Source organism: Leguminivora glycinivorella, chromosome 13 (assembly GCF_023078275.1).
Source record: "Leguminivora glycinivorella isolate SPB_JAAS2020 chromosome 13, LegGlyc_1.1, whole genome shotgun sequence".
Lineage (NCBI taxonomy): Eukaryota > Metazoa > Arthropoda > Insecta > Lepidoptera > Tortricidae > Leguminivora > Leguminivora glycinivorella.
Window position 1 is genome coordinate 12,948,970 of NC_062983.1, and position 20,012 is coordinate 12,968,981.

The following is a 20,012-nucleotide window of genomic DNA, read 5'->3' on the forward strand; positions in this document are numbered from 1 at the left end:
TTCAAAATGGGAAAACTAACTATGGTGGGCCTTAAGAGGTTAAACAGTTTTTGAAAAAAATAAGGGAAACTACGGAACCCTACACTGAGCGTGGTCCGATACGCTCTTGGCCGATTTTTATTAGACTTGTGCCGTTTCGTTCGTTGATCGGAGCGCTCCGATCTCGTTCAATCGCTCCCACGAACTAGTTCGCTCTTTTAGGTCTTTTGCTCATTTAGTTCAGACAGATCAGTGACCACTGCGGTCGGAAAGATCAGAACGAATGGGACCAAATAGTGTCAAAAAGATATGAATAGTCAACAGATAGTAACATTCCGGGCCGAAAGGTTGTAAGTAACCGAAGTTTAATATGAAAACTTGACTTTTTTTTGTTGCTCTGCTAAGTAGCTCTCGCTCTCGGTCGGCGCAGTCACACACTCGTTCTTGATCCAAACCGCTCGCGTTCGCCGATCCTATACTGAACTAAATGAGCAAAGACCGATTCTCAGAGCACGGAAAGATTCAGTTCATTTCGGTCATTGATGGGATTTTATTCCTAACAGTTCACAGTTACGGTTAAAGATTATTTATTCCCATAAGAATTACAAATTCACTTACATGAGAATATCTTACTACTTAACTTAATTCTAGTTCAACGCACAGTGCTTAATTAAGTTATTCCTTAAATAACAATTCAATATTTAATATAAAATCGACACATATGTAGGTAATTTTAAAAAGCGACATGCGAACAAGTTTAGTTGTTGTGCAGCGGCTCAGCGACGAGCGCTCGGCGATAAGGCGCCGGCGTACATTAACGTATCATTGTGATGGATGCGGCATCGGCAGAGTGAGCGTACAAACTTTAAATTTTTTGGTTACTTATTTTAAATTGATTATGGTTACATATAAATGTTCATTTAAAGTTTTACTTCTTTATTATATTTCGCGTGCATATTTTTTTTTTTTTTTTTTTTTTAATTAATCGTATACTTAATGTAACAATAATTTAAATTTAATAAAATGTAGTTTTTAGTATATTTGAGGCTAGTATTTTTATATTGTTAATTTCTTATTAAATTTTTAATATGTATATATTACGCAATTAATTCTTTTTTAGGCGTAACGGGCCTATATATATAAATATATATCTAGCATGCTTTGATAAATATTCATATACTTATAAATTGTTGTAAATTCAACAAGCTTATTTATGTAAGTATATTGATTTAATATTCGTGGTAGTAAAATTTTAAGTAGTAATCTATTTTATGTTTAGGTGTGTTTGTGTTTTGACTTAGTTTGAATGTTATATTTATTGCAATTTTTTTTATATGTTTTTTTTTATATATTTTTTAATTTTTTTTTAGTTTAATTTTTTGTTTTATCTGGTGTAAAGGGCCAATATTTAATAACTAATTAATATCTTACATGCTTCTATAAATAAACTTATTGAGTAAGGTAACATAGTGATAATTTAATATTTGTGGTAGCTTTAAATGTTTATTTATTTAGGTAATAATACTATTTGGCATAAAGTTTATAATTTTAATAGGGTAAATCATTTAACAAGTTTTACATTATTTATTATGTGGTACTTTAGGTATTTTTTGAAACGGTTAATGGATTCTAATTCTCGAATGTCTCTTGGTAACTTGTTATATATTTGAGCCCCTTCACAGACTAAACTTCTCTTTCCGTAGGTGGACCTGTGTTGAAGTAAGACTAGATTATTTGCATTTCGAAGTTTTATCCTTTGAAATTGGTTTTTTTTTACGAACGATATTTGTGTATGTATCCGTTTTTCTAAAATTTTTCGTATTAGTAGACAAGTTAGGTAAATATATGTTTGGGTGACATTCATTATTTTAGTTTCAGTATAAATTTTTTCAGTAGATGTGAGGTAATTATAGTGAAATAAGGTTTTAACTAGTTTGTTTTGAGCTATTTGGATTTTATTTAAATTCGTTTTAGCGGCGGTGCCCCACACCTCAATTAAGTAGTCAATATGTGGCTTAGCTAGGGAGTTGTAGATGAGGAATTTAACTTTACGTGGTAAACATCGTGCAATATTTCGGAGGGCCCCCGTCAGTGACGAAAGTTTAGCTTTAGTTTTTTCTATATGCGGTTTCCACGTCAATTGAGAATCCAGGATCAGGCCCAGATATTTTTCGTGTGGTTTGCGGTTAATGACTTGCCCATTTATTGTCGGTGGAGAAAAATCGTTAATTTTTTTATTAATTGCAGAGAAAATTACAAAGTTTGTTTTGGAGATGTTTATGGTAAGTAGATTAGACTGAAACCAATCATTTAAAATATGTAAATCGTTTTGTACATTTATCATGATTTCTTCAATACATGTTGCACTGTAAAAGATGCTCGTATCATCGGCATAAAGCGTCAAGTCGCCTTTCAGTCCGATGTCTTGGATATTATTAATATAAATCAAGAATAAAAGCGGGCCCAGAATCGAGCCTTGTGGGACACCACAATTGACGGGTCTGGGGCCGCTCTTATCCATGCCTATTTTTACAATTTGAAAACGATTTTCAAGGTAGCTCTTAAGAATGTCGTGTGCTTTGTCTACAATTCCCGCATTGTTTAACTTTTTTAATAATATGTCATGGCTCACTGTATCGAACGCCTTCCTGAGGTCTATAAATATTCCAAGAACAATTTGTTTTTGATCAATCTTAATTTTTATTTTAGTGACAAGGTCTATTGTGGCAGATAGGGTATTAGATTTTGGTCGGAAACCGTATTGTTTCTGCGATATAAAATTTTTAGCTTCTAAAAATTTATCGAGACGTGAATAAATAATTTTTTCGTATATTTTTGATACGGTTGAGAGTACAGAGACAGGTCGGTAATTTCCCGGTTCTGACTTTTTACCTGATTTATAAATTGGAGTAACTTTTGCCATTTTTAAACTGTCAGGGAAGGTACCGTTTTCTATGTTTTTGTTTATACACCGTGTAAGTTCAGGGATTATTATTGGCGAGATACATTTTAAAGATTTAGCAGTAATTTCATCTAGACCGGAACTAGTATTCGTTTTTAGATTGTGTATTATTTTTTGAATTTCATCTTCAGTAGTGGGTTTTAGGTATCTGAGTTTATCGCCATTGCCAACATCGCAGAATTGTGTTTGCACAGGTGGAATTTGACTTGCTAAAGAGATGCCAATTGTAGAAAAATAAAGATTAAATTCTTCGCAGATGTCCTTCGGGTCCTTAACAATTCTTGAGTTTACGTCTAGTTGGCCTGGATTTACGTTATCTTTTATTTTGTTGTTAGAGAGATTGCCAATCAGGTTCCACATCTTCAATGGTTTATCCGTACATTCTTTAAAAGCCTTGTGATAATAAATGTTTTTTGCTGTTTGTATATTTTCTGATACCATCTTTCTCTCTGCCTGTACTTTCTTTAGAGTTTCCTCCGTATTATTTCTCTTGTATTCCTGCCATAGTTTATTCCTGTGATCTATTGCATTTATGATATCCTTATTTATCCACTCTTGTCTCGGTGGGTTCAAAGTCTTAAGTTTTGTAATTCTACTTTTTTGTAAGCATGTTAGTAATTTGACCTCGAATATATCATAAACGCAGTTCTCATTGGTTTTGTTTTCTTCTATAGTTCTGTATAATTTTTCGTAATTTAGTGCTTTATACTCTATTACTTTCTTTGCAGGTGGCTGGTATTGTTTAATCTCGAGGTAAATTTGTTTATGATCGGCCATTGATGAATCTATTAGTGTTAAGTGAAAGTCGTTTTGCTTTAGGTTTGTGCATACATGATCCAGAATTGTGTTCGTCGTAGGCGTCTGTCTTGTACTGTGTTCTTGATCTATTTTATTTAAGATTGTGATGTCATTTTCTTTTAGTGTTTGCTTGTAATCTTTAGTCACACTTTTTGGATGTAAGATGTCATAGTTGAAGTCGCCAAATATCAAGACTCGTTTTCTAGATCTAAGCTGACGAGAGTATTCCTCGAGAAACGATTCTGAGTTTGTTCGTTCTGGTTTATATATCGTACCAATGTCCAAGGAAAATTTTTCTATATGAACCCAGACAAAGTGGTTTTCATTAATGCAGCATTCCTCGATCAAATTATGTTTCAATGTGTTCTGTACATAAATTGAAACTCCTCCACCTCTGCCAGTGTGTCTGTAGTTGTAGTAATGCGAGTAACCTGTAAGATGTAGTCTCTTGGCTTCTTCTTCATCCTTTATCCATGTCTCTGTGAGTGCAATTATATGAATAGTAGTGTCAAACGATTCAATTATGCATTTCAACTCATCAAATTTACCCGGCTTGACTATGCTTCGAACATTCGCATAGAAACATTTCAGAGACTTTTTACTCAATTTTATTTCAGTGTAAGAGGTAGCTATTTGGTACGAAATACGACCGCCCGACGGGATCAGCACTTCCCTGCTGCTGTCTTCGTGTGGACGGTCGGATTGGATTTTTTGGCTGTGACTCTAGAATTCTTGGGGCTCCCTTTACATAACCAATTCGTAAATTTGTCTCGCCATTAGAAATGCGTCGCTGTAGTTCTTTTTGAAGGTTTTCGAGTACTTTACGTTGTTGTGGGGTTTGGTCCGAGTATATTTTAATATTATTTAGCTTCACTTTGCTCTTGTTTCTCAGTATATATGTTACTGTATCCTCTAACGCAAAACATACTTTTATAGGGCGCGGTTTGTTTTCCTGCGGTTTCCCTAAGCGAAAATACTGCTTAGGTTCAGGACAGTCACTGAATATCGATTTGGTAACTTTTACTATTTCATTATAGTCGTATTCAGCATTTGCTGGTAAAGTAAGGTCAGGTTCCGGAATGCCTGCTATAACTATATTTTTTGCTCGTAAATTGCGTTCCCGGCATTCCGCGATCAGGTTTTCATAAGAAATTTGAGGATCAGATGGCTCTATTTGTTGAGATGTTTTTAGTCCATTAAAATCTGTCTCTAGAAGTCCAAGTCTTGATTCAGTAACATTCATGGATGTCTGCAGGCTGTTTAACTGGTCTTTCATGTTATTTTGCTCAATAATTACGTTGTCTATGCTGTTACGTATGTCAGTAACTTGATTTTTTATATTACTCACATTATCACAGAGTTGGTTCATCCTCTCTGTCTGCGCTATATTATTAGTGCTTAATAAATGCATCATGTCCGACATTTGTTTTTTCAGTTCCGCAAGGTCTGAGAGGATGTGATCATTTTCGCTTGAGAGTTTGCGTTTGTTGCGGAAGGTGATTTGTGCATTATCTTGTTCTGAGGAGAAGGCCAAGTTTGGTTGCGATCCACTAAGCCCCGCGCCGCTGACCGTAATGCCGCCTCCAGGCGGGGTGCGTTGTAGAGTGCTCATAGCTCCGTGGTCACTACGTCACTGCACAGCGCGCACTTGTATTCATGCAGCGGAAAGGACGTAAACACCGCGTACGTAGTTAACTTAAAAGTATTGTTACTGATAGATGCACAAGGTTGAGAATAGATTGCCGATAAATTCATGTATTTTTTTAAATAAATTGTGACGCGTCTGCACTGTGCGCGTAACTGGACGAGAGTTCGTGAACGACACAAGCCTAATTTTTATTATTTAACAGGTATCATACCTATAACCTACGGTTAATATTTTCACGTATGTTTTTAACACATGCGTCGCACGAATAGACATATTGGTACACTGATATTCAGAATGTATAAACGACTTTGATTGAATACTTCTTACAGCACTTTTTTGCTAATTTTGTATTTTTTTACTTAGTTTTATAACTCGCTTGCGTCTTTGTCACCCTACATTATTAATGGATGGGCCCAGCACCCCTCGCGAACATTTCAACTAGTTTAAGACGCAATTAATCCTTTTTACTAGTTTATTTTTTTATGATACCTGTACCTGTAACCCACTGTAACTGTGTGTATAGGTAGCTACGGTTTTTATTTTCAACTCTTTTTTTATTAAAATTGTCGCATGAATGATATTCAGAATAAAGGTATTTAATAATTAACATTTAATACTTCTTACAGCAGTTTTTCTATACCTACCTTGTCTTGATAATGGTCAGGAATCAAATATACCTATTTTTAACCCCCGACGCAAAAACGACGGGGTGTTATAAGTTTGACGTGTCTGTCTGTCTGTCTGTCTGTCTGTCTGTCTGTCTGTCTGTCTGTCTGTCTGTCTGTCTCTCTGTCTGTTTGTCTGTGTGTGTGTCTGTCTGTGGCATCGTAGCTCTCGAACGGATGAACCGATTTTGATTAAGTTTTTTTTGTTTGAAAGCTGAATTAGTCGGGAGTGTTCTTAGCCATGTTTGATGGTAATCGGTCCACTATGTCGGAGGTTATTCAAAATTTTAATTAGTTTTTTTTTTAATAAAAAAAAATTACAATGGTATGTGGCTGATTCTTAGCGGCCCGAAATGTATTACAAAAACACCTAAATACAATTTTTTTCAGCCTTCTAGCTCAAAAAATAAAGATTTTACACCGGGTTAGATTTTTTTGAAAAAAAAAATTATCCAAATCGGTCCAAAAAATGTCTATATATACGAAAATATAAAATTCGTGTGGCACTATTGTGCCACCGAAAGCCCAAATCTGAAGTCCATTTTGGTCTATCTCTTATCGTTTCCGAGATATAACGTCTTGAAAGTACGAAATGTACTAAACTTCTACTATTTGTTTGTGAAATCGTTGCTATCACATTCCATCAGGCGCTCATGACTAAATTGTATGGAAGAGTCGAAATCCGACTCGCACTTGACCAATTATCGTAGAAAGTTGTGTTTCGACGTAAAACGATGAGGTGTTATAAGTTTGACGTGTCTATCTGTCTCTGTGTGTGTGTGTGTGTGTGTGTGTGTGTGTGTGTGTGTGTGTGTGTGTGTGTGTGTGTGTGTGTGTGTGTGTGTGTGTGTGTGTGTGTGTGTGTGTATGTGTGTGTCTGTCTGTGGCATCGCATCGTGTCGTAGCTCCTGAACGGATCTACCGATTTTGATTTATTTTTTTGTTTATAAAAGGTGAATTAGTCGAGTGTTTTTTATTTATATTAGCTGTAGGTGAGGGCCTTTCTTCCCGTGGGAGAAGGCGACTGTGGGATGTGGGTTAAATTGTGGCGTAGGCGAGAGGCTGGCAACCTGTCACTGCAATGTCACAGTTTCGTTTTCTTTCAACCCCTTATTTGCCAACAGTGGCACTGAAACCTGAGTAGTTTCATGTGCTCTGCCTACCCCTTCATGGGACACAGGCGTGATTGTATGTATATGTAGCTGTAGGTGATGGCCGCTGGTCCAAGATGGTCGCCGCCACAAAAAAAAATATTTATTTATTATGGATTACAGAGGCAAGCCTGATCGCGCGATAAATGATAAAACCAGCAGGGTTAGCACATGATTGCCGCGAGAGTATGTCACCGCGAGATAGACTACCGGTTCTTATGTCATTAATACAATTACGACAAAGACGTGTGATCTCATCTATCTCGCGGCGACATACTCTCGCGGCAATCATGTGCTAGGCCTAAAGGGGCGGCTCATTCTGCGATTCTATCGCCGCGCTACATGTATATGGCGGCGGCCGCGATTCGCGGCCCGTTCACTGGTGACGACCTTCACGCGGCGCAATAGAATTCTATGTCGGCTGCTCGCGTGCGGTCTGTTTGTTAATGTAGGTAAGAATTTAGAATGGCGGCATTTTATGAACATCAAAGGAGTGAGCCTTCAGTATTTGTACTATTATATTCTGTGATATTCGTACTATTAGTAAGTGCGAAAAGGATGGCCTGGCGCGACCATGCTATCGGTGCTGATTTTTAACCGCCGCCTCAAATCTCAAAGGAAGGGGTTCTCAATTCGTCTGTATTTTATTTTTTATGTTTGTTCCTCGATATCTCCGTCGCTACTGGACCGATTTTGAATTTTTTTTTGATAGTATATGAATACAGATTGGTCCCATTTTTCTCAGAACCCAGTTCTGATGATGGGATCCTGGAGAAATCGAGAGAACTGCTCAAATCTGAAAGGCATACATATGGTGATTTTTGTGTTTTTAAAGGAATGGCATGCATTTACTTACGGAACAGTGACATTTGGAGCAGTGGAACTGCTGATGATGGTCAGAACGGAACTCCTCAAATCTGAACGGCACGCTTATAGTGACTTTGGTATTTTTATAAGATCAGCATGCCCTTACGTCCAGAACAGTGACATTTGGTGCACTGGAACTTCTGATGATGGTCAGAACGGAACTCCTCAAATTTGAACGGCACGCTTATAGTGACTTTGGTATTTTTATAAGAACAGCATGCACTTACGTCCAGAACAGTGACATTTGGTGCAGTGGAACTCCTGATGTTGGTCAGAACGGAACTCCTCAGATCTGAACGGCACGCTTATAGTGACTTTAGTATTTTTATAAAAACAGCATGCACCTCTAGAACATCTTGAACGTAAAAAATGTAGGTAAGTAGGTACTTAACATACAATTCGGTACTTGAATTCCAAAACATAAGAAATATGACAAAAGAAAGAGCCCCCTACAAAAATAAAGAAATAAAAACCTTAAATTATAAATTTAAAAAACCCCCGACACAAAAAAAAGGTGAATTAAATTAAAAATTAAATAAAAAAGGGTGAAAAAAACTAAAAGTGCGAGCTTTCAAAAAGTAATAAAATAACTAAATAAGTAGCTCTAGGAATACCTACCTTCCTTCTTACGAAATACCTACCTTCTTCTTCTTAGGAATATCTACCTACCTTCTACCTTCTTACGAAATACGTAAGATGAAAACCTAACTACGAAATTCTTGAACGTAAAAATTTTGGTACTTAAACATAAAATTACTTGAATTCTTAAACACAAGAAATATGACAAAATAAATTATTAATTATTATTCTCTTTATTGATTTCCATTATTAATTAATGGTAAAGTGTTGTCGCGTCGGGGGACCGCTCTTTGCCTGTCTAACTTGAAACTTAAAAACTAAATATTTACACAGCTAAACTAACTTAATAAATGTTTAACAAAAAATTCACTAGGTACATACATTAAACTAACTACCTGAACATGAACAATGTAACTATACAACCAAAATGTCAAAGGAAGTATTAGAATTACAAGTAACGTATATGTTTACAACCAAACAAACTAGATAAGTGCTGAGCAAAAATTTCAACACCCAATCTTAAAATAAGACTCTAAAGACTGCATCGGAAACACAACCGTCAACGACGTCTGCCCTCGCGCTAATATTGAGAGCGGTCCCCCGACGCGACAACACTTTACCATTAATTAATAATGGAAATCAATAAAGAGAATAATAATTAATAATTTATTTTGTCATATTTCTTGTGTTTAAGAATTCAAGTAATTTTATGTTTAAGTACCAAAATTTTTACGTTCAAGAATTTCGTAGTTAGGTTTTCATCTTACGTATTTCGTAAGAAGGTAGAAGGTAGGTAGATATTCCTAAGAAGAAGAAGGTAGGTATTTCGTAAGAAGGAAGGTAGGTATTCCTAGAGCTACTTATTTAGTTATTTTATTACTTTTTGAAAGCTCGCACTTTTAGTTTTTTTCACCCTTTTTTATTTAATTTTTAATTTAATTCACCTTTTTTTTGTGTCGGGGGTTTTTTAAATTTATAATTTAATTAGTTTTTAAAAGTCGCCTACGTCGTTGTCACCTTAAATTATTTTATTACAAGTGGTTGCCAAGTAATTCGATGGTGATACAAAGGTGAACGACGTTATTAATATTAATTTTAACTTGAATGATGATATTTTTTGTCCATTGATGATGAAGATGATGACTCATAGAAAAAGCATTGTATTCAATAGTGATATAATTAAACTTTTCACTCTCGTACCGTACTATTAGGCCACTCAACAAGCTTCGTGGCCTAAACATGGTACTCGACTGAAAAGCTTTGTATTAATTATATCACGATTGTATATAACCTAACCACAAAATTAAAATTTTGAAAAAACCCCCGACTGCGACATAGTTGACCGATTTTCATGAAACATGGCTAAGAACACTCCCGACTAACTCAGCTTTCAGACAAAAAAAACTAAATCTAAATCGGTTCATCCGTTCGGGAGCTACGATGCCACAGACAGACACACACACAGACAAACAGACAGACAGACAGACAGACGGACAGACAGACAGACAGACACGTCAAACTTATAACACCCCTTCGTTTTTGCGTCGGGGTTTAAAAATACTATTTACCAATTTATTTTTTTATGATACCAAAAATGTGTTATACAACATAGTTTTCTTTTTCTTACTGTCACAGAATTATACTAAGTCACAAAGAACTTATAACAGTTCTAACTTTATTTTTATTCCGTTGAAAAGTATGAAATAGCACAAATATTCACGAATGTGACAGTTGAAAAGAATCGAATTTAAAGCAGAGTTTAGTTTTGCGGAGCGACGGCGGCACAAAGAGACGCGAATCTCTCTCCGAACTTCTAACAAATATTTGTGAGGCATCCTCCGCTGGAAAGGCGCATACGTTTTGGAACTGTAAACGTTCATACGATCTTACGGATTTGAGATAAAATGTAGCGATGACCAAAGGGATAAAACGCGATGTGACCATTTTCATAAATGCATACATAGGAGGCCAATTCGAAAGAATACAGGTCTACGTATGGGTACAGATTTTTTTTTTATTTTGACTCTAAGCTTTAACCAAAACTCCGTGTACATGTATTTTAAAAACAGTTTCTAATGAGTTTCAGACTGGTCAGATTTTGGTAGGAAAATATTAGTCAGCTTTTACACGAAAAATGTTTGCGGCTAATGGTGGAGATACCGTTATTTTTAAAAACCTGTGATCTTAATAATACAGTCGACATAATATCTAGTTCTTAAAGAATAGGCAGTCATAATTGAAAGAAATTAAAATTTGTATAAACAAGTCAATAAAAAGAAACGAGCCAGTTAATTAACTAGCAGTTCTTTAAAGGAACAATGTTAAAAGCGACTTCAATTCCATTTCCTCAAGTGGCCTAGTAGCAAAACACTAGATAATAAAGAAAGGAATCTTATATTCCGAGCGGGCGCCGCGACGAGGTGAGAAGTCGCTCCACGGACGTCAAATACAATTTGTGCGGCGAGAATTGCGGGGCCAGTCCTGGGCCTTGTTCGACTCACACTCACTGTCAACAAGTAGTCAAAATCATACAGAATCATAGTTACGCCTGATTCTCAGAGGGATAGGCAGAGATAACAGATTTCCATTTGCTTCGATCCTGGCAAACCTCTCGCTTCACTCACTTTCATAACGTTCCTCATACATGCTCGTCGGTTTCGGGTACTTCTGACCTGGGTGCGTAGCCGAATGGCACAAACGCTCACGAAACGAAACGCTCGTAGATAACTATCTCTATCGCTCGTGCGTATTGGCGCGACAGAGCCAGACTACCTTTCGCGGCGTTTCGTTTTCGGTCCGCGTCACAGAAATGCCATTCAGCTACGGCACCTGAATGGCACAAACGCTCACGAAACGCTCACGAAACGAAACGCTCGTAGTGGCACGACAGAGCCAGACTACCTTTCGCGGCGTTCCATTTTCGTTTCGCGCCGTAGAAAAGCCATTCGGCTATGGGGCCTGACCTTTTTGCGATATTTCCCCGATTTGGCCGAGAAAAGTTAGCACTTCCAACTGATCTTTTCACTCTTTTTTATAGACTGTTAATTTTCTCTCATTCAGCTCATTTTATAATCAACAGGATAATTTCTATCGGATATTGATTCTATCAAGATTGATTCAGTCAATTATGAAACAAACGTATTAAATAAAAAAAGTTATAAAAAAAAATTGTTTTATTACTACTAGGTATACGGTTTAAAATAGTTTGATTTGATTGTAACACTCGTGATCTAACTGTCGATTGCAAATGTTTAATTTCGGCAGGTGATTGTACGTATCCGACAAGTTGTAATTTTATCGACATCTAAGGAGAATCAACACAAAACGTCAGATTTGTCAAGTCGAATAAAGGCCCTGCTTATACTGACCGGGAAACTTTCATTAAGAATATTCCAATATTGGCGCAATATCTGGGTATTGAAAGTTGACTTTGAGAGTGGAGAAAGATCTAATGAAATACAAATAGAGTACGAAACCTGTTTAAATAGAGCCAATGAGGTAATCGAAGTAGCAGGAATAGATGGAACGTATATTTGAAATACAAATTTTACCTGATATTTACTCCAATGCGCATGTGTGTTTCTATTAGTAATTTATGCTGCAGGGGAAACTTTTTATTGTGTTAATTCTTGTTAGTATAGATAATACGGCGGTGTTACTATTTACCCGTAAACATCGGACAATACTAAACACATGTTCCAATCTACAACCTGTTTTTATTGAATTAAGGGAATGTTCTTTAGATCAAATAAAATTAATTTCTCTAAGAAACTAGCGTCTTAACTCTTACGGTTATCGAGTTATTAAAAAAATAAAGATAATTACTGAACACGTGTGTGACAGCCTTTACCAATTCCTAATGTTATTTGTTTTGACATGTGCCGTCAAATCAGTTGACACTAACTGGAATTTTATTCTTAAGGGTCACACTAATAAATTCATTTATTATGTATGAAAATGACGAAAAATTTTTTTTGCGATTTTAACTAAAAGTGATATACAGGGTGGTTCCTGATAATGAACCTAGCTACGTGTTGAATTTAACGGAAAACAAAAAAAACACGGTGTATAGAGATCAGAAGTTTTCAAGTCTAGTCGTTTAACAACACCACCTACGCGTAATTTATAAAGAACCGTTTATATTGCATAAAATTCGTACATACATACATACATACAATCACGCCTGTATCCCATGAAGGGGTAGGCAGAGCACATGAAACCACTCAAGTTTCAGTAAAATAAAATTCGTAATCTTTTCAAAACCCATACTTAGTAGAAAAAATAAAACAAAAAGGTAGATATTTAGCTCATAAAGCACACATTTCACGGGCAAGTCAATTTAAACACCGTTAACATTTTAATCCAGCATACAAAGTAAAACCCAGCAATATTTCGATGTAAACGAAACGAGCGTTCACAGCCACATGTATTAATCCCCCAAGGCACATGACAACAAATGACGTAGAGACACAAATTCACCACATATTGAATTCAATAATAAAGTCGCACAAAGCGACAACTGATTTCAAAGGAATTCCGCTGTCAATACATGGCGAACAAAACCTGTTCGGAGGTTGTAATTATGAGCTTATGTTTGTCGGGGCTATATTGCTTCCTGCAGGTGACGTCAAATCAGAGCCCGATCAAACTGAGTGCTTTTAATAAAGCCAGCCGCCGCGCTCCGCTGCCCATTTAACACTGATCCCCCGCAATTTCCCCCCCTAATGAAATCACCAGTCATATTAATTCATGTTCACGAAAACGGGGCTCTCGTGCCGCTGGTAATGCGTGTAAATAGACTAGCGATGGACTGCCGTAGTTATGTGCATGTTAAATTAATATTGTGCGCGTGTTAATCAAATAGGGATGAAATGAAAATGTTAGCTTCAAAGAGTGTACATAATTTACATTTGCAGGCAACTTTATATATATTTAAAGTCTAGGTTCCGTAAAATTACATAAATTACCCAACAGAAATATATTTTTCTGACGACTGTACCTAAATATTAGTTTGCAATGTATAGTTGACTGCACAAAGTCATTTGGGAATATATACGCGTAGTAGTTTGGTGGCAATCACTCGCTCTGAATTAGATTTGGGCGAGGGAGAGAGGCGTACAACGTACATTCCTGGCAATTAAAAATAAACTGCCTGAATTATGACTCAAATCAACTTGCTTATTAAGTAGTACAACTAACAACTCAAAACACTACAACTGTAGAAGATACATTAGTAATAAAATGTTAGCTAAAGCACCGTTGCTCTTTTTATATTCAAATAATTACCATCGTTGCAATTAGCGAGGCATGTTTCCAGTCTCGCAACTGTTCTGCCATTACTAGAAAATAATTGTCCATTATTATAAAACGAGGGGCAAAATGCGAGCAGAATTATTAATACTCTAGCATTGAGAGAAAACAATAAAACGGGCCGTGGGAACGGGTCTGCGGATTCTTATGTTAATACCGATACATCGCGGATTGGTCAGCGCGAAACGTCCACCGAATTAAATCGCCCATTCATCAGCCTTTGTAAGGGTTTAATAATTCAACCGAGCGCGGCCCTCGTACTACGCACTCCGAATTACCCTTCGGACATCTCGGGTATTGCACTGGCTGTAAATAAAAGTGGATTATTATGTTATCGCTGAGGGATTGTGGTACGGGGCGGGTCGCGAAACTGGGCTCATCGTGGGAGCCGGTGCGTGCACCTGTCCCGTAGACGTGTTGCGAATAGAAGGGAGTCTGCTCGCTGAATAGCTATCAAACTAGAATAGATAATATGTTTATCGCGGGAGAACTTGTTGAAGATTCGAATGTGGGAAAGGTTTTAGAATAGGGAGGAGAATTAATTTTACGATGCGAAGTTCTTATACATAATTACATCGTAAGTCAATGGAATCCATACTAATATTATAAATGGGAAAGTGTGTGTGTCTGTTTGTTTGTCCGTCTTTCATGGCAAAACGGATCGACGAATTCACGTGATTTTCGTTTTTCGTGACGCAACGGAGCCACGCTGTTACGTCGTCACCTAAATCTAGTTAAATTATTTTGTGTATTCTTTTTTTGTACGTGTTTCTTTTTTCTTTGTTTTTATACTGTTTTTTTTTTAGTTTCACAGTGCTTTGGTTTTTACTGTTATGCTGTGTAACTTATTTGAATAATAAATAAATAAATAATAATTATAAATATTTTTTTAAGTGGAGATATTTGAAGGGATGGAGAGTGACGTAGGCTACCTTTTGTCTCTTTCTAACCCCCCACTTCCTTAAATGGGGGGGGGTGGAAATTTGTATGGAGCATTCCGCAATTTCCGAATTTAATGTGAGCGAAGTCGAAGGGCAAAAGCTAGTGATTTGCAAAATAGGCAACAAAAGCATTTAAAGAAGATTTTGGTGTTGATACTGTTGATATTTGATTTCTTCGTCTTCTAATGCATATGCACCTTACGAAGTTTAAATCATAAAACGTGTGTGCCCTATTTGTACATTCGACCTTTTTTGGACATACTTATTCACAGTATTTGTAATTTTACGAATTTTTGCTGTGCCGTAGTGTCATTGAAAACCTTTGGCTGATTGTTACGGTTGTGTGCATTATAATATTTTTACAACACAGAGTAATAGTAAAAGCAATTTTTAATTGATTACTTTATTAGACAGGACCCAATCTAAAATCTTAAGCATATACCTAAATAATAGAATAACATAACAAAAAATAAAATTGAAAAAACCCCCGACCGCGACATACTGGACCGATTTTTATGAAACATGGCTAAGAACACTCCCGAAGTCCCGACTAACTCAGCTTTCAAATAGAAAAAATAACTAAATCGAAATTGGTTCAGCCGTTCGGGAGCTACGATGCCACAGACAGACAGATAGAGAAACAGACAGACAGAAAAACAGACAGACAGACAGACAGACACGTCAAACTTATAACACCCCGTCGTTTTTGCGTCGGGGGTTAAAAAGAAGGAAACCGCAGTTACAACAAAGTACACATTGAGTCAGTGATATTCTTAGTAGCATTCACAAGTGCTGCGTTGGCGTAACAACGGCTGCGTAGCCAAAGGGGAGTTTCATCAAGTCAACTTGCAGCCGCTACGGCGCTACGGGCGTAGGAGTTTACTCAGCCGCTACGCTCCCGCTGACGTAGCTAAGCTACGTTTGATAGTACAACCACAGAGCGCAGATTGCAAACATCTACCTCCTTACTTTTGTTGATTATGTATTACAGTAGTTACAGTAAAATTAAGATGTCAGTTTTAGTCTTGTTCATGTTTTTAGAAGCGACATTCAGATGCTTTCTATCTTTTCACATTCGATATTGCTGTTATATTCTACTCGTATATCGATTTGTAGTGAATATTATGTCTGTGAAACTACCTAATAATGATGTAGGTAAGAAAACTTCTGGAGGATTCGTTTCAGTTGTAAATCTCATACATTTAAATAGTCGTAAGCTCGTCACTTTAGCATCGGCCTGTAGTTATTATTTAAATAAATGTTTTAACATAACCTAACCACAAAATTAAAATTTTGAAAAAACTCCCGACCGCGACATAGTGGACCGATTTTCATGAAACATGGCTAAGAACACTCCTGACTAACTCAGCTTTCAAACCAAAAAAAAAACTAAATCCAACTTGGTTCATCCTTTTGGGAGCTATGATGCCACAGACAGGCACACACAGACAGACACGTCAAACTTATAACACCCCGTCGTTTTTGCGTCGGGACTTAAAAATGAAATGGTTCATTACATTCATGGGTACATTGATAAAATATACGAAATCTTTAAAATATCGGAAACTACACTGGTTCACTACTACTTTATCAAAACAAATGGCTTACAAAACTTAAGCACAACAGAATTGATAGCTTCCTCTTTTTCGGGGAAAAACACGATTTAGTAACGACAGAATCCTCAGAAAACATGAAATAATGAGTAGCGCTGCAGGGCAAGCCACTAATTTAGCCAAGCATTTCCTCTTCCGTTCTAATATCACAAAAGTTGACCTACATTTACGAGTATTTCGGCTAATTTATTTCATATTATTCAGGGAAAATGGCGCAGAGAATTGTACGGTTGTAAGATTATTTATAGTATAGTGCCTTCATTATAACTGACATCGGAGAGGCGGCTTGTTTAGGATGGATGCATTAAATAATAGTGATAGCTGATAAACTGAAGCACAATTTCACCCCGATAAGTATACTGGAGAAATCAGATTAGTTTGTAAATAAAAAGAAATGGCATATTTAGTGATTTGGCCGAATATTGTAAACTGTTCGGTCTACAATTACAGCATGAGGGAATAGTCAAATTTACATTGATAATATTGATATTTCATTGTTTTCATTCTTGAATCGGAAGTTTTTATTAAAAATATATATATATTTTAACCTCTAACTACTACTAACGAGTAATCAATTTAAAAATTGTTATTATTTGGAGACGCTTCTTCACAATAAACGTGCCTGAAAAAGTTTTAAGGAATGTTTGCAGTGCCGAATTGCAACTCAAGATTCGGACCTTCGTCCGAATGTTGACGAAATCCTCAATTAATTAAAATAAAGTCAGAGTGAAGGACAGAACTCTGATCGTAACAACTCTACTGAGCACTCGGATAACTCTCGAAAAAAAAAACATTATACCTCTATTAACGATTGAATTGTTTTTCGTTGGAAGCTTACTTTAGTAACTCGTAAATAAAACAATTGAATATATCCATAAATAAATTGATTAATTCCGAAGCTGCAAATACTTCAATAGCAAAGCTATATGAAGAGCCCGAGAATATCGGGATAGTAATAAAACCCTCTCGTTACGTTGCGTCTGTCCGTGTTTGAATGCATGCTCCATGTTTCGGTAACAAAGCGAGTGTTCTGTTACCGATGAAAAACCGTTCGTTGGGGTTTGCTTTGGCGATTCTATACGCTGTGCCAGTCAGAGTTATTTATTTTTATCAACCTTCAGGAGCAGGCTCCATTATTTACAAAATCTGATGGAATACGAGTATTTTGTAGTCTTTATGGCTATATTTAGGCAATAGAAAGCAGTTGTAAGGTCAGTGGCAATGTTTTAAGTCTATTGTTAATGTAATGCACTGCTCCTTATTTTTGTACTCATTAGTGCCCCAAAACGAAGACCGTACGTATGCTCTCTGATACATGTCGCGCACGTGACTAAATACGTCTGATTTATAACCATGACATTTATCTCACGGTTAAGAAATTTAGATTTGCGTAAAGTAAAATTCCATACCCCCATGCGGAATTTATTCTCTCTATATTACTCTGCCTAGTCCCTATCACTCTTCTGTAGTGGCGCGACAGAGCCAGACTTCGTTACGATCGCCACGTAGCTCGTAAAAATAGTGTCAACGATTGTTTGTACCTACAATATTTTAGCATGTAACATGTCCATTTGAATTCTGTGAGTACTCTTAAACTTTGTGACATAAGTATTATAATTTAACAGTAGTTGGAGTTGGCGTTGTACTATATCGTTTGTACTTGTAAATATGTAGTCGTAAGTCAAATTTCTAGTCAATAAGAAAAATTTGCATGCCTACACCCTCGGCCATCAGAATAATGCATGTTTACCACATTTCTTGCAAATAAAATATTTTATTTCATTTCATTTAGGGCTTGGTCGGCAGATAAACTTACGGTAGTTGTATTTATGTTTGATCGGCGCCGCTCCGGCTGCTCCTAGAATGTTCTGACCTGGAGTGGCTGGACTGTGGAAACTTACGGTAGTCGTTTTAGGCTTGGTCGGAGGCTTAGTGAGCTTGGTCCGTGATGGGGGTGTCGGCGGCGCGGGCGGCGTGCCCGGCGGGCTGCTGTCGCTGCCGCCCCGGCTACCGCTCCGGCTGCTCGTCGACTTCTCCGACCCGGAGTTGCTTGACTGCGAAAAGAGTAGTTTATATCAGTTAACTTCTGTGACATATGTGGGTAGTTTAGTAATTAGGCGCCGACTGATTGTGGGTAGGTTTATATTTTCTCTCTCAGCTAATAAATCTTGTATGGAACGGACGTGTTCTTTGGTGGCTCTTCATCAGCGCTGATCTTCGGCTGGGAGCATATCTTACTCTCTCTATATATTTGTGCAATCATAAAGTAACATTTATTGCCAAACACCAATTCAAATTGACACAATACTTGGTCCAAAATTGTCTTGAATAGTGTTATTGATAGACAAAAATGTCAATAGTCATCTAATATAATAACAGATTTTTTCTTTTATTTTCTTTAATTTATCAACTTATAAGTTCATTCGGTGAGGACATGGCACACGGTGAACAAAAATGGTAGCAGTGCTGTGCGCAAGTGCGAGCCAAACATGCAGTCTGTGACCAATCGCGCGCGTAATGCAAGCTCATCAACAAATCGCTTTGTAGCGTTCCACCAAGGCGCAAAGCGAGAATATTCAGTCGAAATTGTATAAATTTGCCTTATTTTTATTTTTGTAACCTTTGCTCGCAACAGTCGCAACATTATAATGGCATTGACGTCGTAAAGGTAAAAAATAAATAAAGAAAGTTTTAAAATTATAGCATGCAAATAGAATAGAAGAATAGAGTGGGAGGCATTAGCGGCGAGCATATCTAATTTATCTACACCAATAACAGTGAGTTATAATGAAAAACTTATTAGAACTAGAAATTTACTGTACCAGAGTATGGTAGACAGTTAACTGAGTTTCGAATGTCCATTTCGTTTGTTATACGTGTTGAAATATGTATTATTTAAAGTCATTAAAAGTTGGTTCCGTTTGATGAATAAAAAGATGAATAACACGTTCTATTATGAGTTCACATTAATGCCAACTGTGCGACATAAATTGACAATTGTCTACTGCCAACGTATATTTTTAACGTTTTTAATGGCACCATAAACATTTAAGCGTTAGCCTAACGTGACCTAACCAAACATAAAATTACTTATATCCATCCGAGTTGGATTCTAATTAATTTTCCTAAACAAAGTCAGGAGTTATTAAACTCTCAAAATTAAAAAGTAATCCATTGCTTTGTTTAAAATAAATTTACAAAGGACTTAATGTACCTACTGGCATTACCTATCAATCAATCAATCAATCAATTTATTTTGCAATAATAAGGGTTTGATTACAGATATTATTCAAAGTGAAGGTACTCCTTAATTAGCCATTCTTCATAGCATGCAAAATATTCACAACTATTTACATATGTACAAATCTTAACTAAACCATGATATTAATTAATCTTTTTTTGGCTCGTCTTAATAATTTTACCATTTTATGTTGGTAATTGGGAGCTCCGTTTTATAAGTGCTTCAGCCTGTTTAGTCATAGTTAATAAATAAGAAAGA

At 36.5% G+C, this 20,012-nt stretch overlaps 1 protein-coding gene across 1 annotated transcript in view; it reads right to left on the minus strand.

The window, feature by feature from the left end:
- LOC125232734 (mucin-12) overlaps positions 1-20,012 on the minus strand; it is a 321,469-nt gene that overhangs the window by 15,022 nt on the left and 286,435 nt on the right. Inside the window, exon 11 of the mRNA XM_048138493.1 lies at positions 18,415-18,567. Within this exon, the coding sequence (XP_047994450.1) occupies positions 18,415-18,567 (153 nt within the window). The remainder of the gene's footprint in view (positions 1-18,414; positions 18,568-20,012) is intronic.